Genomic DNA, 25,078 nt, shown 5'->3' with positions numbered 1-25,078 from the left:
TATGTTACAAATGTAGACATGATGATGATTTTTGATTCATTTCTTTCGTATGACTTTTACTCCGCCATCTGGTATGGATCCCCTCCCGAACCCAGCATCGTCGTCGTCGTCGTCGTCGTCGTCCTTCTCGTTTCCCGCATTACTAGCTGCCTCGCGCTTGGCCCTTTCAGCCTCTTCTTCTTCTTCCAGCTCCTTTTGTTCCCGTTCGTCGTACTCGTCCTTTGCATCCAGCCAGCGTTCTTGTACATCGCGAATATCCATCGTTCCCAATCCTTCCCGAACAGCCACCTGCCACACGGTGTCATTTGCGCCCTCTGCAGATCCAAATACGTATCCGCTGGCCCGATCAATTACTCGAAGGAGATTCATCATGCTTTTCTTGTCCTCGACCGCTAGGGTCTCGAATCCCACGAGCCCGAATTCTTCGACAAGGTCGATGATCGCATTATTCAGAGGCCCGAATTTGTCATGTGAAAGTCGGGAGGACTCTGCTTCTAGATGAGGAAGGAGATAAGAAAGGTCTTGGACTTCAGTGTAGAAATCCAAATTGAAAGGAAGCGGCGCGTAATTGGAGAGATTATCCATTTTCGTCAAGACGTTCAAGTGGGGGAGGTCCATTTGAAGCATCGCGCGAAGGCAAAGGATCAGGGAGGAGATATACATCGATGGGAGAGTGAGATTGTAGGAGTCAATGAGATGGATTACTATTAACTGCAAATCCACATGTTAGCTTTTGCACGGCCAATAATACCAATTCCATAAAAGGAAGAGAGACCAACTCTATAGCCCAGCTTTTGAATCTTGAAGAAGATATTTCGTAACGAGGAGTGATGTGTAAAGATTTCCACCTGACCGGGACAATCGAATAGAATATAATCATCTATTATTTTTATCAAAAAAAGAAAATAAAGAAGAAGAAGAAGAAGAAGAAGCGCAATTAGCCTACGACCGAGCTAAATCAAGCTGTGAAAAGCGCGTACCTCCAAGTTCCTTCAGCCCTTCTTCTAGCCATTCAAAATTCTCTTCTAATTCTTCTAAAGCGTAGAGCACACCTCCATTTGGTCCTAGCTGGTCCTCACTCATAATCTCCTCCAGCGTTACCAGGTCGCGAACGTCCAGCGCACACGGATATGAGGTCTTGTCATTTGCGGGGTCGAGGTTCACGATTGAGCATTTGCGCCCGATGGCGCCCAGGAACTGATGCATTCCATTGCAGTATGTGGATTTACCAGCACCAGGAGGGCCTATTACCAGCTGTGCAAATGGCATGGTGAGGGTGTGGGCAGAGGTAACTCGTGAATGTCAATCGTTGAAGAAAATAATTTCCTCGGAGCTCGACAGTCGAGATGCGGCGATGGCGGGGAGAAAGAATCAAGGCGGTATTTCCAGGCATAAAATGATCTGAAGCAACAAAAGGTTGCGATATCACCGGGCCGACCCCCAACAGCTCCAAGCTCACCCACCGTGCAGTAAACTGCTGAGCGATAAAAAAAATGGCATCAAGTGAGTTATCTCCGTATATTTATTTATTCCCCCCCCCCGCCCAAAACTAATTTGCTTCGAGACCAGTTCGCTATCGCATCTCCGCCGACGGATGCTATTTCCGCTCTAAAATTCTCCCCCGAGCCTGGTTCCACGCGATTCGTTGTATCTTCCTGGGATAAGAATGTGTATGTTTATGACTTGCGCGATGAGAATGGAAACTTGAGCGAGGGAAAACTATTACAACGGTTCGAACATCGTGCTCCAGTGCTCGATGTGTGCTTTGGCGCCAATGAAGATGAGATATACACGGCAGGCTTGGATTGGGATGTGAGGAGGTGAGTACGCAATTTAGTCTTCGCTATTGAAAACAAAAAAAAAAAAACATTCTAAAATGATGTGCAACCTTGCTGAATGCATGCAGGATTGATTTAGCGTCATCTACACAAACCGTTCTCAGCAGTCACGAAGCTGGTGTCCGAAGCGTGGTCTACAGCAAGGAACACAACCTGGTCATATCTGCCTCCTGGGACTCTACGCTACACATCCATCGCGTGAGGGATGATCGGAGCGCTGTCGCTTCTACTATAATTATTCCTCTGCCCTCCAAACCCTTTTCCATGTCTCTTACAGCGACGAAGTTGGTCGTCGCCATGGCCTCGCGAGCACTACACATCTACGATCTGAAAGCATTGTCTATCCTCACAGATGAATCAGAAGGACCCAGCCCAAAGAAAGTCGAGGTTGAGCCGTGGCAGCGACGAGAAAGCAGTCTGAAGTTCATGACGCGCTGTGTTGCCTGCATGCCTGACGACGCGGGTTATGCTTCCTCCAGCATCGAGGGACGAGTTGCTGTCGAGTGGTTTGACCCGTCCTCGGACTCTCAGGCGCGGAAGTATGCGTTCAAGTGCCATCGTCAGGTTTCGGATGACGTGGATGTGGTGTACCCAGTCAACTCGCTGGCTTTCCACCCTGTCCACGGAACGTTTGCGTCGGGAGGTGGTGATGGCGTGGTTGCTCTTTGGGATGGCATCGCGAAAAGGAGGATTAGGCAATATCAGAAGTATCCGTCCAGCGTGGCTGCGGTATCATTCAGCTCTAGCGGCAAATATCTTGCCATTGCTATCAGCCCTGGCTTCGAGGATGGAAAGGATGATGTAGTCGAGGGGACGGTTAGGATCTACATTCGTGAACTTGGAGAAACTGAAGCAAAAGGAAAAGGTACAAAATAAACCCTGAACACTTTGGACCATTACGAAAATAGTTCTTATGACTGGCGCGTGGAGACTCTAGGTAATAATATATTCCCTTTTGAAAAAAAAATCTATATAATATCTGTCACTGCACCAATGCAGCACAACACATATCAAACCCAAGTTAATATTGAAAGTCATAACATTCGTATCCTTCTTTCCCTCCGTTGAATGCTCTCACTTAAGGAGCTGCCTTCCTCACCGAGACAGAGCCATCCGGCATGCCGAAGTAAGCAGCAACAGGCTTTTGGCCACCAATTCCGCCAAGAGCCTGAGCCTGAGGACCGGTCAACCCGGAGAAAATGCCCACGTCCAGAACACCGGGAATCTGCTTGATAGCCTGAGACAGGGCCTCGACCTCCCACACGCCAGCCTTTCCGCTGCCATCCTGACCGATCAGAACATCTGCCTTGGTGAGGAGAGACGCGAATGGCGCATCAACGATGTAGAAATTCTGGTCTGTCCTGAGGGGAACGGTCTTCGCATCAGGCTGCATGCGGACGGCTGGATCGATGCTACCCAGGAGTGTGAGCGCGGTCAGCACTCGGGCGGCCGCTATCGGGGCGACCTCGATAGGGATATATTTCCAGTTTGAGAGAAGGCGTGACTGTAGCTTGCGAGAGTCTGTAGGGCAAGGGGGAGAGGTATGTTAGCTGTCTATATATTGCACTATATATATATATATATATCTCTCTCTCTCTCTCTCTCTCCGGACTGTTCGGTTGATTAGGAGTGAGTCACACACCAGCTACACAGATGAACTCTTTGGCTTGAAGAGCCACGATCTTCTCCTGGAAAAGACAGGCGCCACCGCCCTTGATCAAGTTGAGCTCGTCATCCACCTCGTCAGCGCCATCGAAAGCAATATCGAGCACTGTGCCTTGCGGGAGAGCATCGAAATCAATAGCCGTCAAGCCCGCGGAGACAATGAGCTGTTTTGACTGAGAGCCCGTAGGGACATACTTGGTGACAGAGGTGTCGATTCCTAGATCCTTGATCGCTTCGACAACATACACGATGGTAGATCCACTGCCAATGCCGACATATTTGGCATCTTTAGGATAGTGGTTGTCGACAGCGGCCTTACCAGCTGCGCGTTTGGCTTCCTCAACGATGCTAGCCATTGTAGACCGGAAACGAGTGCGATTTGAAGAAACCGAAAGGGAGAAGAAGACACGGGGGGAGGAAGGACGAAGACTAGAAAGACCAGGGACGGATCTAGAGCAGATATTAATATGCGGCCGATTCCGGGGGGAGAGAAATTCCCCGGTGGGGGTGAGCTTCTGTCCCAAATGTTTTTTTTTTTTTTTTTTTTTCTTCTTTTCCCTTTATGGAGACATTTTACAAACGACTTACAAAGAATTAAGGCAGCATTGAGGGGTCAACTTGAGGAAATATCTCATTGCAATTGGTATCTTTGTGGATTACCAGCATGTGATTGTTTACAACTTATGTATAGCAAGTTAGCAACCCCTCAAAGGTGCCAAAAAAACAAGAAAAATAAACACAAAGGCGTCTCTGTTGTTTTTTCCTTTTTGGTGGGGGAGAGAGAAATGGTGTCGTCATAGGCTTCCCTGAGGGCCTGAGGCTGCCAGGATAAAACGCACGGACCAGGTATGCTCCAGTATCACGTGCGAGGTTTGTCCGCGGATGATTAATGATGCCTATCCGTGGAGGTAGTTAGTTAGTTAACTAACTAGTTACTATTCAAGTTGCGTCTCTCAGTGATCTCTGGCAGGAGAGAATACCATCGGTCGTTAAACTCCTTCATTACTCCCTCGTGCTCCTCTCTCTTGTGAAGGTAGTCAGGTTCCTACCATGATCGGAGACTTCCCCCATCCCCTGGTCGGGCCATCCTCAAAAGAGCGGAAATATGATCGTCAGTTGCGGCTATGGGCTGCTAGTGGACAGCAAGCTTTGGAAGAGTCCAGGGTGCTACTAGTCAACTCCGACGGGTCATGGGGCAACCAGAGTACCGGAGTATCTGGCGTAGTGGGTGTCGAGGCGCTGAAAAACCTTGTACTCCCAGGTATTGGAGGCTTTACGATTGTCGATCCAGCTATTGTCACTGAGCCGGATCTTGGGGTGAACTTCTTTCTGGAGCAAGAGAGCCTGGGTAAATCCAGGGCCGAGGAGACATGTCGACTGTTAAAGGAGCTGAATCCGGACGTAGAGGGCAGGTTCTATTCGAAGGTACATCTATCGCGTAGGGATTCCAACCTGACCAAGGGCTTCTTATGCTAATCCATTTTTTTTTATCACACCCCAGTCGATCGCGGAGGTTTTGCAGCAGGATCCAAATTTTCTCCCCCAGCATAAACTGGTCTTGGTCTCTGGCCCCGTGAAGCGTTCGTCCTTGGAAGTATTATCCACTGCGTCCCAGGCGCTTGGTATTCCTATGCTGTATATGCGCTCCGTTGGATTCTACTCCATCTTCTCCCTCCAGGTCCCTGCCGTGTTTCCTATAGTAGAGACCCATCCAGATCCAGAGACCACCCAGGATCTCCGTCTTCTCAATCCCTGGCCGGAATTGACGGCGGCTGGTGCTAGTATTGGCAATCTAGAGACTCTTGATGACCATCAGCATGGCCACGTGCCGTACACACTCTTACTCCTTCACTATTTGGAGAAGTGGAAGGAGTCGCATGATGGAAAGGTTCCCTCGGACTATAAAGAGAAATCGGAATTTAGAGAGTTTGTCCGATCCAGCACCAGAACAAACAACCCTGAAGGCGGCGAAGAGAATTACGACGAGGCCGTGGCTGCTGTCCTGAAGTCCCTGAACCCGTTTCGCTTGAGCAGCTCTACCCGAGAGATATTCGAGATGGAAGAGTGCAAGCATCTGACGGCGGAGTCCGCTGATTTCTGGATCATTGCATTCGCAGTACATGAGTTCTACCAGAAGCATGGCGTTCTCCCTCTCCCGGGCTCGCTCCCCGACATGAAAGCCCAATCTGCCGACTATGTCACGCTACAGAATGTCTACAAGTCCAAGGCCCGGAAAGATGTCGACGAAGTCACGGAGATTGTCAGAAACATTGAGGCCCAGCTAGGACAACGTCCGATTCAAATCTTGGAGAAGGACATTGAAGTCTTCTGTAAGAACGCCTCTCACATCAAGGTTATCCATGGACGAGGCATTCCTATTCTGAATGGAGAGGCCCAAACCACCCTCAAGGTTGTTCGTGGCCAACTCGACAACTCCGAATCACTCATCTCCATTTTCCTCGCTTTCCAGATTTTGGATAATGTTGTCACTGGAATTCAAGAAGGGGAGTATCCCGCAGAGGCCCTGAATGATGATGCTGTGTGGAATTCCGAAATTGATCGCGTCCTGGATACGGTTACTGCGGGTGAAACTGCGACTGTTGACGACGCCATCCGGACGGGGATCCGCAACGCCACGCAAGAGCTGCGGAGAACCGAGGGCGGCGAGTTGCACAATATCTCCTCTCTTTCTGGTGGACTCGTGGCTCAGGAAGCGCTCAAGGTACTCACGCGACAATATGTGCCCTTGGATAATACGTGCATCTTCGACGGCATCCGCAGCCGCAGCGACATGTACAAGCTGTGATGCAGTGTTTTTTGTAACCACCAGAGGTTCTGGTGGACCATAATGAAATATTGATGATATGAATTGATGATTTCTGGAGATGAACAATTCCTTTTATAATAGTATTTTTTTTTTGTGGGCCATATTTACTAGTTAGAACCGGCTCAGACTCTGTAAGTCGAAATATATATATATATATCTATATATAATATATTCTGAGAGGGGTTTAAACAGTTCAGAATAGTCATCCACACCACGTAGAATTAATGCCCTACAATGATTATTTGACTTGATTCATCCATAGAAGCTGAAGAAGAAACAGTATATCATTCACTATTTACTGTCTACCTATGATGGTTGAGTTGTATTTACCGGACAGGAGCAATAGAAACGTACAGAGTTTGTTTCATACAGAGATTCTGAATCCCACACCCCTTGCATGAAGATGCTGAGGTCCTTACTATGATCCCCTAGTGGTTTGAAACACCCTTACTTGGTAGAAGCCTTAACCCATGCCAGGTTCAACGGGTTAATCTTGGGCACGATTGCAGATTGTCCTCTCGGATCGTGAGGTGTGGGTAGGATGTAAGGGTGGTGTTGATCAATATAAAACAATGGAAGGGGCATGGCATGCACATGGATGTCAATTAGAGTCCTAGTGATCATGGTGGCTAGGAGATTATTGTTGTACATTTTGAAGTCCTATCCATCTAGTGAGTACAAGTAGTTGGAGTAACAGTGGTGGTGGAAAACAACTCATCATAATACTCACTATTTATACCCAACTCCTGCCACTATTCTCCCTCAATACTAAACCAAATTAAATGCAATAATAATAAAAAAAACAAAACAAAACCTCTTCTTGTTCAAGTAGAGCTGAAAATGGCTCGGGATGATTGGATTGGATCGAGACGCTATGGTGGTGTCTGACTGTGGATGAACCTCTTGGGTTGCCCCGAGCACCCGAAACTTATCGATCTTCCATCATCGTCACCCATAACAATACTGACTGACCTTATTTAGCCTGGATTCAAGCAAAATGCCCTAGCATATTTATTTCCAGGGCCTCGACTACTTTATCTTCTATTGTTATTATTCCTGGGTAAAGGTGCTCTATGGTTTTCCCTGCATTACTTAATTTCCGCAGTGCTTGCATTCACTGCGGCTTTGTGATTGCGACGCGCTGAGCTGGTTTCAGCATATGTGGAAATCCCCTCTTAACCACTCGCCCCCCCACGCCTGTTCAAATAAGAATAATCCCTCTCAGACAATGGGGAATAATCCGCCATGGCTAGACAGCCTTTCAGATGACTGGGTTTCGTTGCCTGGGACTCCGACCAGCCCTGCTTTCACGGCGTCGCCTATCAACAACCACTCCCGCCGCTCCAGCTTACAGAACACACCTAGTCGCATTCCGATCCCCGCGCGTCACTCGGTCGACCCCTCTCCTTCCTCCGAGAAGAAAAAAGTTACGCGCCCTTGCCACTTCATCAGGCGCGAACCGCCGACCCCCAAGACCCCCAGAACTCCCAAAACTCCGGCGAAACCGAGGTCTCCCGCGCCGGATACGTTGAAGAAGAGCCCCAAGCCAAACCTGCCCTCGGGGCGGAAGCAACCGCCCACTATGGATGGGCGATCGCCGTTACGGTCGGTTTCCAATGTCTCTGGGCAATCGGAGCAGCAGAGCACGGTACAAATACGACCGAAAAAAGACAAAGGGAAGGAGGGAACTCCCGAATGGCGGAAGCGTTTGGTGCAGGGTGAGATACCTTCCGGCGAGCAACGCGATCTATTTGCGCCAATTGGCCTGGAGAGTGTCTTTAAGCCTCCTACGCCGGGATCGCCCGCAAGCCAGCCCAGGCCGATTCCTCGGGTAAAACAGCCGGACAACGCGTGGGACTTCAACAACAACAAGGCTTCTGCAGGGAAAAGGCGATCTTCACAGCGACAGCAGCCGTCCAAAGGGAAGCGTGGCGGCGACGGCAATAAACCAGAGCGTGGGCAGGGGACGAATCGGTCGCAGAAGGAGCTGGGGGTGAAGAAAAGGTCGGACAAGGTACTACCAGACACAAATGAAAACCTCAAGGATACCCTGGACACTACCCAAATGCGGACCGCCAGTGGATTAGAGGATTTAAGAAATGAAGATATTACTCCGATTACCTTTTCGCGCATGAATACAGTGGAAGGAAATGGGGCCTCGGAGATTATCAAATCGGCATTAAAGCAGGTGACAAACAAACTGGAAAGACTGCATCTGGCCCCCACCGACCGGCCTTCTTCAAGAGCTAGTGATAGTGTTCTATTTGCGCAGACCAGTGAAGTAGTGGTCGATCCGGTGACTGAGGATGACCTGTTCGATGTTACCAGTCACTCTCTGCCGCAGGATCTCTCCATGGGAACCGTGGACTACCGTGGGCGAGGTGCGTTTGCGAATCTTCATAGAGATCCTTATCTGGATGAGCGCTCCTTCCATAATCGCCATCTCTCTCCTCCAACCTTCCCTTCCCAACGACTGTCACCCTTCATCCGCAACATCTCCAGAATTCGAAGCTCCCCCCCATTCTACCAGAAATCCACCTCCCGAACTGACCCTCCGACTCTCCCACGGCCTTCATCGGCCCATCTTGCGGACTCGGCTATCAACCAAGCCGGGGAGGAGCACAGGTCTGAAGCCATGGCTTCTTCCCTGAGTCCGCTGAAGCTTTTTGGGAACCATGACACTTTTACAAATAATAAGCTACTTCGACGAATGAGCCAGTTTGAGGAGACTCTTGAGGACGAGTCAGAGCACGATGAACCGGTGTCGCCATCCGAAGAAGCTCGGCGCAAGGGCGAGTCCCGCAGTTTTTTGAACCCGAGACATGATCGACCAAGATCTCGACACACACCCAGCCCTCATATCAATAGGTTTGGCGAGGGCCAGCTGGATAATTTTGATTTTTCCGACGCCAGCCCGTACGACTCCAAGTTCCTGAATGTAGATTCTCCCGAGCCCAATATCTCGCCACCACCGGCTCACGGTTTATCTACTGGCGGCAAACATGTCTGGAACCGCTCATATAGACGAACTAGTCATGAGTCCGAAGCATCGGATGCTGTCTTATCAGAGCGAAACGCTGCAAGGAACCATGGCTTAGCAAAGAGACAGGAGAGTGGATTGAAGCCAAGTCATGCTGCCAACAGCCCTGTCAAAGACCCTTTCCCGAAGAGGAGGAGGACAATTATGCCGTCTCAGGATGACGTGCTGGATGACCAAGCCCTTGGTGATAGTGCCGCTACAGATGAACTCTCTTTGCTGCAACGAAGCCTCATGCAGCACGGTCTGAAGTACGATGAGGACCACCTGCTATCACATTCAGCACCCCGCCCGAGAACTCCGACACCTCATCAAACAAGGTCATCCGAGAAAAACCAGCTTTCCCCGACCAGAAAGAATACCCAGCCTGGAGGCATTGGCCACGAAGATCAGGGCTCTCCACTATCGCAAAGCGTACCGAATGTCGTGGGGATTGTTCGAAAAGACGAAGCGCGCAAAGGGTCAATTACAACCCAGGACTTCCTGAACGAAGCAACCAAGATCATGGATATTATACGGTCCAAGGGTAAGGGTAAACCGAACGGCGGTTTATCTAGTGTCGAAGAGTCCGGCACCGAGGAAGATGGCGATCATGATAGTTACGACGATGAGTCTACGCTCGAAGAGTTTTCGCGCCCCCCCAGCCGTGAAGGCGTTGTTGACCTGCGCAAACTACGGGAGCCAAAGGAGCCCAATCCACGAATTATAAGCCATCTCAAGAAATTCCAAGAACAGGATGACGTAGAATTCGGCGTCAATGACTCGGTCATGTCCCTGAACCTTGGTGACTCGAATCAACCACAGACTCTTGAAGTGGGGGATTCGATGCGCGGCTCTTCAGGAAACGCTTTGACACGAGGACAATCGCTAGAGCAGCGAAAGCGTAAGCTCACAGTGCCGGCAGCTGGCGAAGATGACACACTGTTCGACCTTCTGCGGTTTAATACAGGGCTGTCAGCCAAAAGCTTCAGTGCTCGCTCCATTCCCACTGGTTCATCACATAGTTCGCATGCGAAAGGCGTTTTGTCATCTGATATAGTTTCTCACCTCATCCCAGAGCAGGTCAATGGGTTGACTTACGACCGCTTGAAGCACCAATGGGTTAAAGAGGAAGAAAGACCGTCCCTGCATCACCAACGCACCGAGGCGGGCGAAGATGATCCATTCAAGGGCATCCCAGACCTCAGCGTGGATGAATTGCAAGAGATGATGAGAACTCAGAATTCCTCATCTCCCGAGAAAATGAGGGACTCTTCTCGACTCGAGGTGAATGGTACCCAGAGTCCACTCAGCACCAAGTCCGCAAATGCGAGATCGGATGCCAACTCACATACAATACCAGGGGTACCATCTGTCAATCTTAGCTCTGTCCAATCCAAGGTCAGTCGATCTACGTCTAGTTTTCCTCATTCTGGTACCAGGGAGACTTCGTGGGGAACGGATCTTGAAAAAAATACGGTGTCTTCAACCGATGTTGAGCACGAGATCAAGCTCCACGAAGGCCGCATATCAAAACCCCCGCAATCTAATCCCAATCATCAGGCCCGAGTTGTGACAATAAGCTTTTCATCTCCCCTCGTTTCTCAAATTGAGTATAGCGATGACGAAAGCCCGTCGAAACTTCGAAGAGCCGCGGCGAATTCGCAAACAGAGGCTCAAGGTACAGACCAAGATTTATCGGCGCGTACGCAGCCTTTTCGACGACGTTCAATTTCTAGAATCGACGAGAGTGGAGAAGATCTGGCGGACGCCCAAGCTGTTGTTCGTCGGAGCTCGGATGGGGTTCAAGCTACACCCACTCAAGGCCGGTCAGAGGACTCTTTGGTTCACTTGCGCAGCAATCACCTAGATACAAGCTATAGCTTTTATCTGAGTCCCCTCCCAGATTTTACAGTGAATCAAATAGACCAACCTATTCATCTTGAAGTCAGCTATGTGGCCCAGCGCACTCACCCCACGTCATTACGTCAGGTCCATGGAACTTTCGCTCTGGCTACAGAGGACTTGGTTAAGCACATAACGGAGGTCGAACCATTTGAGCCGTACTGGGAGCATCTTCGTCGTCTTGTTCTTCGTCGGAAGGGGCTTCTTACCCTCCACAGGCTGGGTGAGTTCTGTCCTCGCCTGGAGGAGCTCGACGTGTCGGACAATGACATCGGCCAGCTGAGTGGGGCCCCATCCACTTTGCGGACCCTTAATATACAGAACAACTGCCTCTCTAGTTTAACTGCCTGGGGACATCTAGTTAACCTGCAGTATTTGGATATCTCAGGGAATGGCCTGGAGAACCTCGACGGAGTCAGCGGCCTCATCCACCTTCGAGAATTGAAAGCGAATGACAACAATATTCAAAATATTGAGGGCGTGTTTGACTTGAATGGGCTACTAAGCTTGCAGCTGAGAAAGAATGCCTTGAGCTCAGTTGACTTTGGAGGGGCAGAGCTGTGAGTATAGCCCCCCCCTTTTTTTTTTTTTTTTTTTTTTTGGTACTCCATCTAATACTCACCGAATAGGACTCGACTTGAGGAACTGGACCTGGGCCATAATCAGCTGATATCCGTCCGAAACATTGATAATCTTCCAGCCCTTGCGAAGCTTGATCTCAGTTTCAACTTGTTGGACAAACTCGAATATTCTTCACCACTGACTTTGTTACGATCGTTGAGGCTGTCTGAAAATCGCCTGCATGATCTCGATGTTGGGGAGCTTCCTGCACTGAACCTTCTTTACGTCGATCAGAACCTCTTGACCACTATATCTGGTCTATCTCAATGTCGAGGACTAGAGGTCTTGTCTGCAAGGGAGCAAGAAATCGCGAATGATCGCAATGGCGGATTTTTCGATCTGGACCTGGGCATTGTGAGGGATGTACGAAAGGTATTTCTTTCTTCAAACAAACTATCGTTGCAATGTCTTTCGCCATCTTCTCCTCTCCGAAGCCTACAACTTTTGGACCTCGCATCTTGTCGACTGCAGGGGCTTCCTACCGAGTTTGCCTCCAAATTCCCCAATGTCAAAGTGCTTAATCTCAACTTTAATTCCCTACCCGGGGTGAACGAGTTGGTTGGCCTGAACTGTCTCTCCCGGTTGACAGTTGCAGGTAACTCGATTACAAGGCTCCGAAAGCTTTGCCAAGTGTTGAGTCGCATTGGTCGAACGAGGAAGGGAAAGGCCTGCTCACTTCAAAAGGTTGATATCCGGGGCAACCCTCTTACTGTTAGATTTTATCCACCCGCTGTGACTGGAAGCGGAAGGGCCCCTATCCCGAAATTGAAGGCGAATGAGGAAAAGCCTCTTGGACAGGAGAGGATCAACTCAGATATGCTTGCTCTAGCCGATGCAGAGCGCCGCGGAGAATTGCTTCGCGCCAGAGAAGACAACGAAAACAACAACCTCGAAAAGGACCCCGAAATAGACGATCCATACACTCTTCCACCAGCAGATGCATTGGTGGACCAGAAATACCTTGCCCACCTGGATGAGGCCACGCGACTTAGGCGGAGAGTCTTTGAGCTCATGCTCTATGCAGGGACTGGAGGATCTCTCAAATTCCTGGACGGATTGGAATTCAGACCTGTGCTAGAACCGGGATCTGACATGGACCACGCCTGGTCTAAGCTCGAGCAACTGGGTGTTCTTAAGAAAAAGGCAATTACTGGTTGATTGCTTTACCATTGGATTCTTTTCGTCCAGACTTGGAACGACTTGTCGTTTTCAAGCTGTACGACGCTTTAACGTTTTTTAGTAATTGTTTTCTTTTTTTTTTTTTCTCTCTTTTTCTTTTTTTTGTTTTTGCCTCTGTTTATTGATGTGTGATGTTAATTTTGAGTCTGGGTTATTTGGTACAGTGTTGCGTCTAGCGGTTTACATTCATCATCATACTTGGAGTTTCGGTATTGATGGCGGTGTCTGTGGCATTACCCGGATTGAGTGCATATTTACTGGATATCTGTTTACATTGTTACCTCCTCTTTCTTTGTATTCCATAGTTCTCTCTGTATAGCATAGAGGTAAACCTGAGTACTGTAAGCTTAGAGATTCTACTTGGTTCCACTAGCCTCTGAGTAGTTCTAGCAATAGCGTGATGCAGTTGCAAAGTTCATGAATTTATGTTATCGAGTATGAAATGCTAAGAAATGCGTAACCCCCGCCGATGGATAGGTGCTGTGTCAAAACTCCATATCCAGGCTCTTCAGCTGCGTAGCAAAATTCACACGAGTCCATTCCATGTACCCTTTCCATTTATGGCGGTCTCCCGACACCTCCGCATTGGGGAATGACTTGCTCAACTCGCGGGTGATCTTGAGAACTCCCATGGACGCCTCCTGAGCTTTCTCGAGTTCTTGTTTTACCGCGTTGTCCTTTGGTTTGAACGACAAAACGGCAGTGTATCTCTCCGAGAGAGCATCAAGATGTCGCTGGGTCTCTTCTGGAGCGAGTGTGATGAGTTTGGAAGTCATCAAGTTGCAGATGGTACGGATATCTTGTTCGTCGTCGATGCCAGCGAGGATGCGGCCATAAAGCTCAGAGACGTGAGAGAGAGAGAAAGAAGTATCCAGTGCGGCGTATAACGTTTCGTATGCGCTCTGTTCCTGGTCAGATGGTTCTACTAGCCTCAAAACGGGTTGACATACCTTGCGTAGCTCCAGTCCGTCGTCTACCTTATGCTTGAACGGCCCCATCTGAACCTCTCTGATGAGCTCGGGTTTGATCTGCGTATCGCCTAGAACAGCCGGAAGCAACTCATTGAGGTGAGGGAGGATGATGTCCATCTTGTTGTGCATTGCGGAGTTAAGGGTGGTGAGAGCAAGACGATGGTTGCCCAGATCACGATCACTGAGCATGTTGACGAGCAGTGGGACGATCAATGGTCGTAGAACATCATTGTAGGTATCGCGCGAGTCTGATAGGGTATAACGGAATGCAGATATCACAACGCTGCGAATACTTGGATCGGGACTGGAAAGATAATCCTGTTCAGAAAGTAAGATATCAGTAATCACGGCAGTGACACAATATGGGTTATAGAACGAACCTGGAAATGGGGGATGTAGGCAACTGGGTCGATTAACGCCAGACGCCCGATACATTCAGCTCCCACAGCGCGGTTATCTTCCTCTTCCGAGACAACGAGTAAAGCCTGCCATAATTTCACTGCTGCTGGGGCTACATCTAGTCGAACGATTTCTGGATGCTGGAGCAATTCCTTTACTGAGTGGAGGAGAAGATAGCTCTGGGGGTTGGACTTCTCTAGACCACCTAGAATGGTTGGAAGATAGGCCTTGACATTGCCTGCAGCGGCATTACCAAGAGCAGTTGCCGCAGCCAAGCGAACCTTGTCGGATTTCGAATTGAAATGGGTAATGAACACCTCTGGAGTCAACGAGCAGCTAGTCCCCATTCGAAGTCCGGATTCTCCTAGAATGGCGAGAGCTAGACATTGACGTTGAGCATCCTGCGCTGTTTGCAGCTCCGACATGAAGTCTTCCATCTTAACACCTAATTTAGGCCCACCGTGAACCAGAAGAGTTCCAATTGCTCTTCCGACAACAGAGGTGTCGCCATTGATTCCAACATCCCTTAACAGCTTTTTCATCAACTCGGACCCAGCGTTTTCTTCTCCAATGACCTTGACGAGGAGAAGGAGTGCTTTTAGTACAGTGCCGACGAGGGAGGATAGGACAATCGAGCAAAGAGCCGATACCAAGTTCTCGTTAACAAGAAGCTGCGCGTTGCCAGGCAGGAGCTTTGCGAGGATAATAAGGGACGGAGTGAGTAAATGGAAATCATCTGCACTAATAAGCGGAAGTAGACAATCCTCCAATTCTTTTATCGTTTTGCCGTCGTAGTGGGCTCTGGTGTTGGAATTCATTGAAAGACTGCGCAATGTGTCCAAGCTGGCAGTTCGCAGAACACGGTCTGACTTCCGCAGTTGCGCTCCGAGCTCCGCAGTTACCCCGCCTACCCAGGTGCCAGTAACATCCTCCCTTCTAGAGCACAGGACGGCAACGTCATCAACGGCACGAACTGCAGAGAGGCGGGTTGTCTCATTTTTCAGACGATCTAGGAGGATAGCAAGTCCTTTAGAGCGACGGTCTACAGACAGGAATGTAGTACCTCTTTCACCAGAGGTTCTAGCCAAGAGAACACCAAATACGTGAATGGCACGCTGGCGCACCTCCAGATCAGCACTTGTATCCGTAATCCGGCTGTGAACAACGTCGTATAGCCTTTCCAGTTGCGACACAAGATCTGGGGAAGCCCCAGTAACTCTGGGAGGAGAGAGTGCTTTGACGATCTGCTCGACCGCCGCGAGAGCCTCGCTACTAACTTTGTAGTTCCGATCCTTAACCGCTCCAATGACACCGGGGATTAATGCGATGAGGAAAGGCAAAAGGGCGTCAGAGGCGTGTGTTTCGGCAATAGCGGCAATGAGAGTTAATGTTTCGATTTGAAGGGTTCCAGCGCTTGCAGATGCCCCCACGGGTGCAGATGATCCGCCTGAGAAGGAAGAGGATTTGAGTACATCCGCAATTGGATCTTCAATCTGCTGAAGGTGGTCCGCGAGACCGCCATAGCGAACGAGAGCTAGACTCTTGAGCAAAACAATGATAGCTTGCTTTAAAGGGATAGAAGCTTGCTTCCACATTCTGACCAGGCTGCGCACGATGGTAGGCACGGTATTGGCCAATTCGGCCTGGGCACCTGACTTTGGAGACGATGGGGCGATAATTGGGGTGCTCATTGCAGATGAGCTGCCAATACTTGGCTCAAAATCAATCATACTAGCATCGCTGTCTTGTCTTCTCCGCTTCCTTGAGTTCTTTGATCCACTTCCAACGGATTCTAAGAAGCCATTTGACGTTATGATCATGGCACCATCGCTGGTTTTGCGTACGAGGGCATTCATAGTGGAAACAAGCTCAAGTTTGACGCTCTCTTCCCGCTCTTTGTTAAAACGAGAGATGATGGCAGGTGCTATTTGTTGGTACAAGGAAGCATCATCCAACGCACGACCCCGTCCATATGCTGAGATGACGGAATACAGAAGCTTAGCGGCGCATCGACGGACTTTCCAGCTCATATCATCGATATCACTGTAGCCGCCTTCCTCTTCAAAATCCTCAAACTCGTCATCCTCCAGATCGGGCTCCTCTGTCGCATCATCCTCCGACCCATCATCCTGGGTGCCGCCCATTTCCTCGTCTTCCTCCATTTCTGCGACGTTGGGATCATACTTGAGGAACCGCAGAGCAGACTTGACAGTGTTCAACAGGTAAGGTTGCATCTGGGTGCTGCAGGAGCTGATCAGTGCCTCCAGTGTGACCAAGGCGGTCTCGCGGAGCTCGTCCGCTTGAGGGTCGTGTTCGTCATCTTGGGAGTAATCCGACATTGGATCGGGCGATAGGTGAGCGTTGGATGCCGGCCGTGAGGGGAGGGGGTTTGAATTAGAGACTCAACAAGGGCGAGAGAAATAAAAGAAGGGCGGAGAATCAATCAGACACTAGCTAGTCGGTAGCTCTATGTAATTCATTAGAGGAGGAGAGACTGAGGGATGTGAACCAAACGGAGCTGTGGAGCTTTGGCCGATAGTGAGAGCCCCGCGCTAATCCCGAATAGTCCCGGAATGAACAGCGCCGAAACCCCCGGTCTTGGCATCAAAAATATGCCTGAGGCTTCTTATTGCTGGAGAAAGTCAAAGAGATCGAGAGATGGGGATGCTTTTGTCTGGGATTGTTTGGCTGCCAGCAGAGCTTGTAGCCCGCCTTGCTTCCTGGCCTTGGCTCGCTTTTTACTGCTGGCATTTTCTGCCGATTTAATGGTCTTGGCCAGATCCGTGGAGCTAGACACTGGGGCTGCAGTGACAGTTGGAGGAGTAGACAGCTGTGGAATGACAATTGGAGCCGTTGGAGCCGTATGAGGCATGGATTTTGGCGCAGAGTTTCCTTGTGCAGGATCTTTGCATCCCAATCGGACTGTTCGCCGACGGCAGCGTAAACATTGATAAATAGTAACTCCGTTGGTAGGCAGGCCCTTTGCCGCTTGGGCGGCTGTCTTTCTCTTGTTATTCTTAATCAAGATAGTCTTCGTCGATTCTGCCTTCCGAGGAGCACCACAAGCTGCACAGAACGTTTCGTGTTGGCGTTGGTTGAATGCCTTGTGCTCGTCGCGATAAATCCCATTATGGACGGACATCAAATAAGCTGCGGTAGAAGGACTGGCGGAGTTTAAAGAGCTGGCGGAGTCCCTCAGAAAGTCCAAACGAGGGGCATGGTCTTTGAAACTCATTTCTTATTTCTCCCTCTTTTGAAGAAAAATCAAATTCCCAGGATCACAAGCGGTAGTGGTAGTAAGAGGTAAACAAAGCCATGTATGAGGCGCGGTTGCACAGTCGAAGAAAAAACTCCGGGGCGGATCTGATAAAAAAAATCCTGCCCAGCCACAGACCACAGACTAGAAACACAACCACCATAGCTTCATTCATTCACTCTATCCTGCTCGCTTCCCATCCCTCTTCAAACACTACCTTTTCTTCCTTTTATGCACTCTTTGTGGTCTTCGTTCCTCTTGTTTATTCTTCTCACTTTCTCCTCTTCTCAAAAGGTGTGTCCTAGTTGAGGGCCATATTTACTACATATCTCGTTTCCGCGACCTTTTCAGGCGCTGGTTAGGAGAGTCGAAAATGTCCTCGTCCAATTCCTCATCTATCCGTATTGCTGTGGAGGGTTGTGTATGTTCTTGGCCTCTCTGTACCATTAATTCCTTCTGTTTTCTTGATAGGACTGACATGGTAGCTCCCTAGGGTCATGGCTGTCTTCACGATATCTACGCCTCCGTTGAAAAGGCTGCCGCTTTGAAAGGTTGGGATGGTGTTGATCTGCTGATTATAGGAGGCGATTTCCAGGTAATTTTGTTTCCCGGGTCATTCTCTAGTCTTATTTCTAACAAAACGGTAGGCTGTTCGAAACTCAAATGATATGGCCTGCATGTCTGTACCGCAGAAGTACAAAGAGTTGGGCGATTTTCACGAGTACTATAGTGGGAAAAGGACTGCTCCTTACTTGACCATTTTTATTGCCGGTAACCATGAAGCCAGTAGCCATCTCTTTGAGCTTTATTACGGCGGCTGGGCTGCGCCTAACATCTACTTCATGGGTGCGGCAAATGTTCTTCGCTGCGGTCCGGTTCGGATTGCTGCCATGTCTGGAATTTGGAAAGGCTATGACTACAGAAAGCCACACTTTGAGAGAATACCCTACAACCGCGATGACATTCATAGCATTTACCACATTCGGGAACTTGATGTTCGCAAGCTTCTTCAGATCCGCTCCCAGGTTGACATCGGATTGTCGCATGATTGGCCGAGTAAAGTTGAGTACTCTGGGGATTATGAACGGCTTTTCCGCCAGAAACCTCTGTTCCGTGCAGACTCTCAGAACGGCAAGCTGGGCAGCCAAGCTGCCAGATACGCTTTGGACCGCTTGCGCCCTGCTTACTGGTTTTCCGCGCACCTTCACGTGAGATTCGTTGCCTCCGTCCAGCATGCACCTCATGCTGTACAGGGACAACAGAATGCTGCTCCGCACTCATTTGGCTTGGATGGTACTACTTTCACCTCCATGGTGCTGGGTGAAGAAGAACCTACAAACTCCGGCGACACTGCGAACGATCGTCCGAAGTATATTGCTCCTATCTTTCCCAACGATGATGAACGAAATCCACCGACTGGCGAACATCCCATGCGCCAAGGAAATGAGAATTTGCCCGCAGACCCTGTATCAGAATCCAAAGTGACAGAAGAAGTATCAATGCAGGGCGCGCCCGTCACCACCAAGAGCAAGCTTTCGGCATGGCAAAATTTTCACGAGGTAGCCGCCAAAAATGAAGTTGCTGAAAATTCTCGATTCTTGTCGGAACACAAGACAAACCAAGAAGCCGCCTTGAATATGCAGCACAATCTAACTTGGCGGAAGATTGACCTTGATGAGGATGGATTCGGTCGAAAGTTGCCTGGTATCGAAACAAGCAGAGACGCGGAAACTCGCGAGAGCAAAAAGCAGAAGACCGAACATGATCCCCAGCCTGTCAGGAATTCAGACGAGATTGAACTCGATCTTGACAGCGACTCCGATCAAGAGCCGGAGACTGAGGCCCCTCTGGCCAACCCCACTGCAGACAAGACCCCCAGCGAACCCGAAGAAGTCCCTAAAGAACCACAACACAGCGAAATTGGTGTATCCCAAGAGCTTCGAAACCAACTTCCCGCTAGCTTTGCGCGTCCCCAAGCCTCTTCTGCTCCAGTCAACGCACCTTTCCCAGAGGCCATCTCCAACGTAGTCACCAACTTCCTTGCACTGGACAAATGCCTCCCGAAACGCGACTTCCTCCAATTGATCGAGATCAACGCCATCTCCGACCAAGAAGGCGCCCAATTTGAGCGTCCGTTCCGCCTTCAGTACGACAAAGAATGGCTAGCAATTACCCGCGTCTTCGCTCAAGATCTCCATCTTGGCGATCCCTCTGCCAGACCATCTCCAGATAAGGGCGACGCAATTTACAGGCCTCAAATCATCGAAGAAGAAAAATGGATCGAGGAGCATGTCGTCAAACCAAAAAAACTAGACGTTCCGGAGAACTTCACTCCAACCGCACCATTCTATGACCCTTCGGTTCCTATCACAACTGATCAAGGCCCCATTGAGTATAACAACCCCCAGACTGCGACTTTCTGCGATCTGATTGGAATCGAAAATAAATTCCACCTCAGTGATGAACAACGACAGGCCCGTATGGATATTGGCCCGCGCCCGTGCGCTGACCAAGGTGGAAATATGAACCGATTCCAAGGACGCCGCGGCGGGTTCGGTGGCCGTGGTGCAGGCGGAGGTGGAGGCGGACGCGGACATGGTCGAGGTGGCTATGGCAGTCGTGGCCGTGGACGCGGAGGACGTCGCTAGTTTTCATCTTTGATAGATGAAATCTGCAACGTCTCTGTGCTACTTGATTTCATACATGGCCCGTTTGGTCTCTTTTCTCTGTCTCTCCATTTCTTTCCAATACCGCTGGCCGGAGAAGGACTGGAGAATACTGGGACTTGACTTGCCTACGTTGTGTTTCGTATTTTTGTTTTGTCCTTGCCTACTGGCTAGGCTTCTTTTTTTTTTTCAATTTTGTGAGCAGTGGGTGCACATCTTCCAACAGATGATGTATACTACGGGCTGAAAAACGCAGCAAAATAGTCGGTCATCCAGGTGATCGATCCAAAATGACTAATTACGCCTACTGGGAAATAACTAAGTAATGTACTTTTCTTTCTTCTTTGTATTACATCAACTTAAGGCTAGAGATGGGATGAATACCAAAATTCAATGAGTTAGTCCGTATGTAAACTGAATAATACCATCCCTATGGCTTTCTGTCTCTGGGTTTGAGCCCATAGGGTCTTGATAACCGTTTGAAATTACTCAATTTCTTCAATCCTAGGCCGGCTGCCTTCGCTCCTCCCAGCTAACGGGTCAAGCCGAAGTCCCGCAATCTGATCCCCTAGGCCAAACCGGGGCTCGTTGCCTCGCATCGCCGCGGCTTGATCGCCAATCCCCCAAAGAAGAGACTTCTCAACCCAAGCCTCCAAACTCTCCGTCAGCACCCGGATATGGCCACGAACAATCGTATCCGTCTCCCGACTTTCCACGCCCGCAAGCGTGCGCAGCATGTGAGAAATATTCCCAATCGTGGCAGGTCCTCTCCCGTTTTCTGGGGCAGCCGACCTCTCCTCCATAAGGGAGAATCCGAAACCCAGGTTTTGACTTCCGCGGGTTTCGCGGGCGCTATCAAGCGCTTTCAATATATCAAGGAGGAGAACCGCACTCGCGCGTCTGAGGATTGCGGACTCGTCATCTGGTTCTAGGGTCAGTGTTGCGAGTGCGAGATCCACGGCAGATGAAACGATCGATGGACCCAGTCCGAGCAGGTTGGTTTGCACTGCGGTGGCGAGGATGGAGAGCGCAGATGCACGGATTCGCAGATCATCCGGCTCCTGATCTTGGGAAGCGCCTGCCGCCCACGCGGAAATGATATTCGCAGATCTTGCGGCTTGCTCTGGTGTCTCTGATTCGGAGTCTGAATCATGTATGTCTTCCTCGGCGTTGGAGGACGATGATGGTAGAGGTGAGGACGAGAATTTCCACCCTGGAGGCACGGCGGCGTCTGGTGTCGGTCGTTCCTCACGCCCTTTTCTCCGCTTTTCTCGGTCCAGGGCTTGTTTGCGGGCTTTTTGTGCTTGTGGTTTGTGTGCACGACGTCCTGCAACGGTGATAAGGCCATCGCCTAGGATTTTTGCCGTTTCTCCAGCTAGAGCTTCGTCGAGGTCTTGCACGGTGCGGAGGAGGGATTCTCCAATCTTCAGTCTCTGATCGAGACTTGCGTTTTCGCTCCTGTCGATGTACCGGTCCATCAGTGTTTTTACGACGGTGCGTGGATGTCTTGACGCTAGGGCGCCAATTAGCTTGATTGCGTTTAGGTAGATGAACTCGTCGTTGGAGGCTGCTTCTGAGGAGTCCGTAATTATGGATAGGAGAAGGGTTAATGTTGATGGTATATCAAGAATTGGGGAGGCTTTCTTGATCAAATCTGAGAGAAGGGAGAATCCTTCTGCTTGTACAGGGGGAAGGTCTGAATTGAGGTTGGCTAGAGCGCGGCGGTGGGTTTCGAAATCCGGTATCTCAGGGCCTTTTGTCCCAGATTCTTGCTGTTCAGGGCTTGCAAGTTGGATTTCAAGGAGCATTGATGATGTTGTGCCCGATTTTGAAAGTGATGGAGGCAGGTATGGAAGTAGCTCATCTAGCTTTCCCTTAATATTTTCCAGAAGCTCGCTGGTTTCATTCGACACTGCAAACTCGGGGGATGCGAGGATTGTGGAAAGCAAACTAAGTACAACTGAAAGTGATTGAGTGGATTCCGGCTCAGCAGATGTGTCTTCTCCAACTTGATGTGAGGGCACAATATTGGCCAACGAAGACAAAGAGACCTTTGGGGAAACATTCTCTACACTGTTCCGGCTTCGCGTTTTTGCATCATTCAATTCACCATCTATTATTTGCTTGATAAGCTCGAGGACCTTGAGAGGACGACGGGAGAGAGTGTCCTTAAAATTATCCAACAGCGTCTCTGCTAGCTTAGCGCTTGTCAACTTCCGTATTATAATCTCAGAATCATCCTCATCGGGCACAAGCTGTAGCTTGTGCAACGGTTGGGCGTCCGCTGAAGACTTCACTAGCCAGTTTTCGCTCACGTAGAGGAAAACTTCTCCCGTGCGCTCCTCGCGGCTGGGGTCAGCATCCAGTAGGCTCCTGAATAACTTAGCCCGAGACTGAAGCGTATCGACCAGGCTCACCAAATCCTTTCCAGGTCTCGCTTCAGTGCGGTTTTGCAGCAAAATCTTGTTTGCGGAATCTGTCCCATAAGTCCATGTCGGGCCACCATCCCACAGAAAATTGTCGATGATTTTTTGCAAAGGAGGCAACCCAACGGAAATGCCAAAGTATGTCTGTAGTACCGTCATGACATCCTCATGGAGAGGCACATTTTCCTCCTCCGTAGTAAAACAAGCCAATCCCCAGAGGGGAAGAAGGACAGGGAACACGACTCTCTTGACAAGTCCAGGGTTTGGGGGTTGAAGGACCAGTGTTTTCAACCTGTCAATCGCTCGCATTACCTCCCATTCACACGACAAAATTTGCCCTGAGCAATGATCTTGGGTGCTATCTATTGATAGCATATACTTCCTAGAAGGACCATCCAGAGTCCCTGTTATGGTTTTGAATATAGGCTCCAGGAATATTGAGTGTCCGATAGTCCCAGGCGCCCCGTAAGCCCTCTTTCCAAGAATTCCATTCCCAACAATATAAGCAGCGGCCTTTCTCAAATCCGGATCATCGCCATCAATCAGAGACAACAGTTGTGGTCCAATGACGGTGAAGTAATTGGTGGGGTCCATATCTTGTGGCACTGAAGAAAGAAGACGCGACGCATGCATTATGGCATTCACAGTAATATGTGGGCCATTAGAAGCTTGTGCGTTAGGTTCTTGTCCAAGGGAGGGTGCAAATTGCGATGCCAGAAAGATAATCGTCTGTAACACTCCATTGTCCCGCAATGGGACTCTTGATAAGAGGCCGGAGATGACTAACTTGAACCATGAGGCAGGGTTTGCCTGCAGAAAAGCGGACAAAGTCGAGAGTAAGATCGCGCTAGGAGTTCTAGGAGGTGTTAGTACTTGCAAGCCACACGGTGTCACATATACATACTCTTCGACGACCTTTGAGAGAATATGACGATATCGAGGCTGCCTATCGTCGGTTACAATCCCTGGGTTATAGCCTAAATCTGATGCCACACTGACGATGTCGCTGAGGATTCGGCCCCGGATCACAGGCTGGATGCTAGGACGCTCATCAAATATAATGTCGGAGAGTCCCAGTAGTATGTGGCAGAGAAGAGATTCATCCTGGGGGGTTTCATGCACGGGAGCTTGCTGTTGGGCAATCACGCCGGCTGGGAGGACAGATATTACCCTCTGCTGAAGAGGAATTCCTACCCCTGATGAGAGTGATGGATAGATTCCTTCCAAGGAAATCAGGTCCAGAAGAGTGTGGAGTATGCGGCGCCGTTTGGCATCCTCCAAACCAGCATTTTCAGCGGTTTCATACTCCTCCAGGTCTTTATTTGACTCATTTACTGGAGAAACAAAGGCTACATGGATCTGACATAGCAAGTCCAATGCTTTGCCAATGACGTTTGCTCTAGTGGATGCATCGTCCAAAGAGGGTCCAGGTAAATTCCTATTCAAGATCGCTATAAGTGAGTCTCCGCGAGATTTCTGCAGTTCCTCTTAAATTCAGTCAGCACACATCTAGGCCACAATGCATAATAATAATTGAGGTTTGCGTGCCTCGTTGAAGAACCGGGCCGAGAAACTCGCTTGCTGCAGCAAAAGCCTCCTTGATGCGGAGCGGACAACCCATCTCAATCGCCTAGTGTGCTAATGAACCCCTGATACTCTCATTTTTCGGTTACAACTTGATTATCGCAGAATAAAGTGAAGCCTGGGGCTGATTACAGATCTACAAATTTTTGATAGACTACTAATGACATGATGCACATGATTTGGCCGGAATAATCAATGTTCCGGGTTTACTAATCTACTTTGGTTGGTTACCTAACTAACTACGGAGGGGATACAGCTCGGCGTGAGTAGAACGGTGAGCTGTATCCCCATAAATTGCTTCAATACCAGTAAAACGAACGAATTGGATAGAACTACGGTGGCTATTCCCATCTGCGAAAAACTACCTAGGACATCTATGTAAGAACTTGGTTTTGGGGTGGGTAGGGAAGTCGGTGTTGTAGTGTCTGTTATGTGACTGCCTATTTCTTGGCTGCTCCTTCCACTGTAGAAAAGTAATTCTCGACCCACGCCGAGGGTTACTCCGTTCCGGGTTTCTGTAAGCGCGCTCGCTGCGCGGCAATGGCGGCGATTCTGGCGGAAGCCCGATGTCCCCGTGCTGTCTCGCTTCCTGATTGGTCGGTTGATTTGGCAGCCATTAGGTACTGATGACAAGGTAAGATATAGATGATGATAAGGACTATATAGAGCAACTCTGCTCCCAAACAAAAGACTTTGGATAAAACTGTGATTCTATGACATGCGTG

The 25,078-nt window shown here is 49.5% G+C and overlaps 9 protein-coding genes across 9 annotated transcripts; 4 read left to right on the top strand and 5 right to left on the bottom strand.

Moving 5' to 3' along the window:
• Position 1: 1 nt before the first annotated feature.
• Positions 2 to 1,306, bottom strand: P175DRAFT_0520458 (GTPase GPN2). The gene is made up of 3 exons (XM_040899151.1): positions 981 to 1,306; positions 780 to 880; positions 2 to 711 (listed from the first exon to the last, which is right to left on the bottom strand). The coding sequence occupies exons 1-3, from the start codon at positions 1,267 to 1,269 to the stop codon at positions 37 to 39; spliced, it is 1,065 nt and encodes a 354-aa protein (XP_040755942.1). The 5' UTR covers positions 1,270 to 1,306; the 3' UTR covers positions 2 to 36.
• Positions 1,307 to 1,438: 132 nt separating this feature from the next.
• On the top strand, positions 1,439 to 2,815 carry P175DRAFT_039646 (WD40 repeat domain-containing protein). Its single transcript, XM_040892982.1, has 3 exons — positions 1,439 to 1,503; positions 1,565 to 1,820; positions 1,907 to 2,815. The coding sequence occupies exons 1-3, from the start codon at positions 1,494 to 1,496 to the stop codon at positions 2,712 to 2,714; spliced, it is 1,074 nt and encodes a 357-aa protein (XP_040755941.1). The 5' UTR covers positions 1,439 to 1,493; the 3' UTR covers positions 2,715 to 2,815.
• Positions 2,816 to 2,916: 101 nt separating this feature from the next.
• Positions 2,917 to 3,859, bottom strand: P175DRAFT_0489660 (ribose-5-phosphate isomerase RKI1; the record flags this gene model as incomplete). The annotated part of the gene is made up of 2 exons (XM_040895751.1): positions 2,917 to 3,359; positions 3,481 to 3,859. The coding sequence occupies 2 exons, from the start codon at positions 3,857 to 3,859 to the stop codon at positions 2,917 to 2,919; spliced, it is 822 nt and encodes a 273-aa protein (XP_040755940.1).
• Positions 3,860 to 4,440: 581 nt separating this feature from the next.
• P175DRAFT_0497670 (NEDD8-activating enzyme E1 regulatory subunit) lies at positions 4,441 to 6,513 on the top strand. Its single transcript, XM_040896330.1, has 2 exons — positions 4,441 to 4,928; positions 5,005 to 6,513. The coding sequence occupies exons 1-2, from the start codon at positions 4,554 to 4,556 to the stop codon at positions 6,307 to 6,309; spliced, it is 1,680 nt and encodes a 559-aa protein (XP_040755939.1). The 5' UTR covers positions 4,441 to 4,553; the 3' UTR covers positions 6,310 to 6,513.
• Positions 6,514 to 7,276: 763 nt separating this feature from the next.
• P175DRAFT_0470746 (uncharacterized protein) lies at positions 7,277 to 13,429 on the top strand. The gene is made up of 2 exons (XM_040895051.1): positions 7,277 to 11,811; positions 11,881 to 13,429. The coding sequence occupies exons 1-2, from the start codon at positions 7,490 to 7,492 to the stop codon at positions 13,028 to 13,030; spliced, it is 5,472 nt and encodes a 1,823-aa protein (XP_040755938.1). The 5' UTR covers positions 7,277 to 7,489; the 3' UTR covers positions 13,031 to 13,429.
• Positions 13,430 to 13,453: 24 nt separating this feature from the next.
• On the bottom strand, positions 13,454 to 16,903 carry P175DRAFT_039624 (TIP120 domain-containing protein). Its single transcript, XM_040892981.1, has 2 exons — positions 14,403 to 16,903; positions 13,454 to 14,340 (listed from the first exon to the last, which is right to left on the bottom strand). The coding sequence occupies exons 1-2, from the start codon at positions 16,758 to 16,760 to the stop codon at positions 13,537 to 13,539; spliced, it is 3,162 nt and encodes a 1,053-aa protein (XP_040755937.1). The 5' UTR covers positions 16,761 to 16,903; the 3' UTR covers positions 13,454 to 13,536.
• Positions 16,904 to 17,047: 144 nt separating this feature from the next.
• P175DRAFT_0520452 (ribonuclease P Rpr2/Rpp21/SNM1 subunit) lies at positions 17,048 to 17,656 on the bottom strand (the record flags this gene model as incomplete). The annotated part of the gene is made up of 1 exon (XM_040899150.1): positions 17,048 to 17,656. One exon carries the CDS (start codon positions 17,654 to 17,656, stop codon positions 17,048 to 17,050), a length of 609 nt encoding a protein of 202 aa, XP_040755936.1.
• Positions 17,657 to 17,837: 181 nt separating this feature from the next.
• P175DRAFT_0470744 (RNA lariat debranching enzyme) lies at positions 17,838 to 20,721 on the top strand. The gene is made up of 3 exons (XM_040895050.1): positions 17,838 to 18,098; positions 18,171 to 18,272; positions 18,325 to 20,721. Exons 1-3 carry the CDS (start codon positions 18,051 to 18,053, stop codon positions 20,323 to 20,325), a joined length of 2,151 nt encoding a protein of 716 aa, XP_040755935.1. The 5' UTR covers positions 17,838 to 18,050; the 3' UTR covers positions 20,326 to 20,721.
• On the bottom strand, positions 20,577 to 24,496 carry P175DRAFT_039537 (RTP1/Tango6 family protein). Its single transcript, XM_040892980.1, has 3 exons — positions 24,318 to 24,496; positions 23,674 to 24,256; positions 20,577 to 23,625 (listed from the first exon to the last, which is right to left on the bottom strand). Exons 1-3 carry the CDS (start codon positions 24,388 to 24,390, stop codon positions 20,829 to 20,831), a joined length of 3,453 nt encoding a protein of 1,150 aa, XP_040755934.1. The 5' UTR covers positions 24,391 to 24,496; the 3' UTR covers positions 20,577 to 20,828.
• Positions 24,497 to 25,078: the final 582 nt, after the last annotated feature.

This window comes from Aspergillus ochraceoroseus (genome assembly GCF_002846915.1).
Source record: "Aspergillus ochraceoroseus IBT 24754 chromosome Unknown P175scaffold_1, whole genome shotgun sequence".
Taxonomy (NCBI): Eukaryota; Fungi; Ascomycota; class Eurotiomycetes; order Eurotiales; family Aspergillaceae; genus Aspergillus; species Aspergillus ochraceoroseus.
This window is presented reverse-complemented; position numbering and strand designations above follow the sequence as displayed.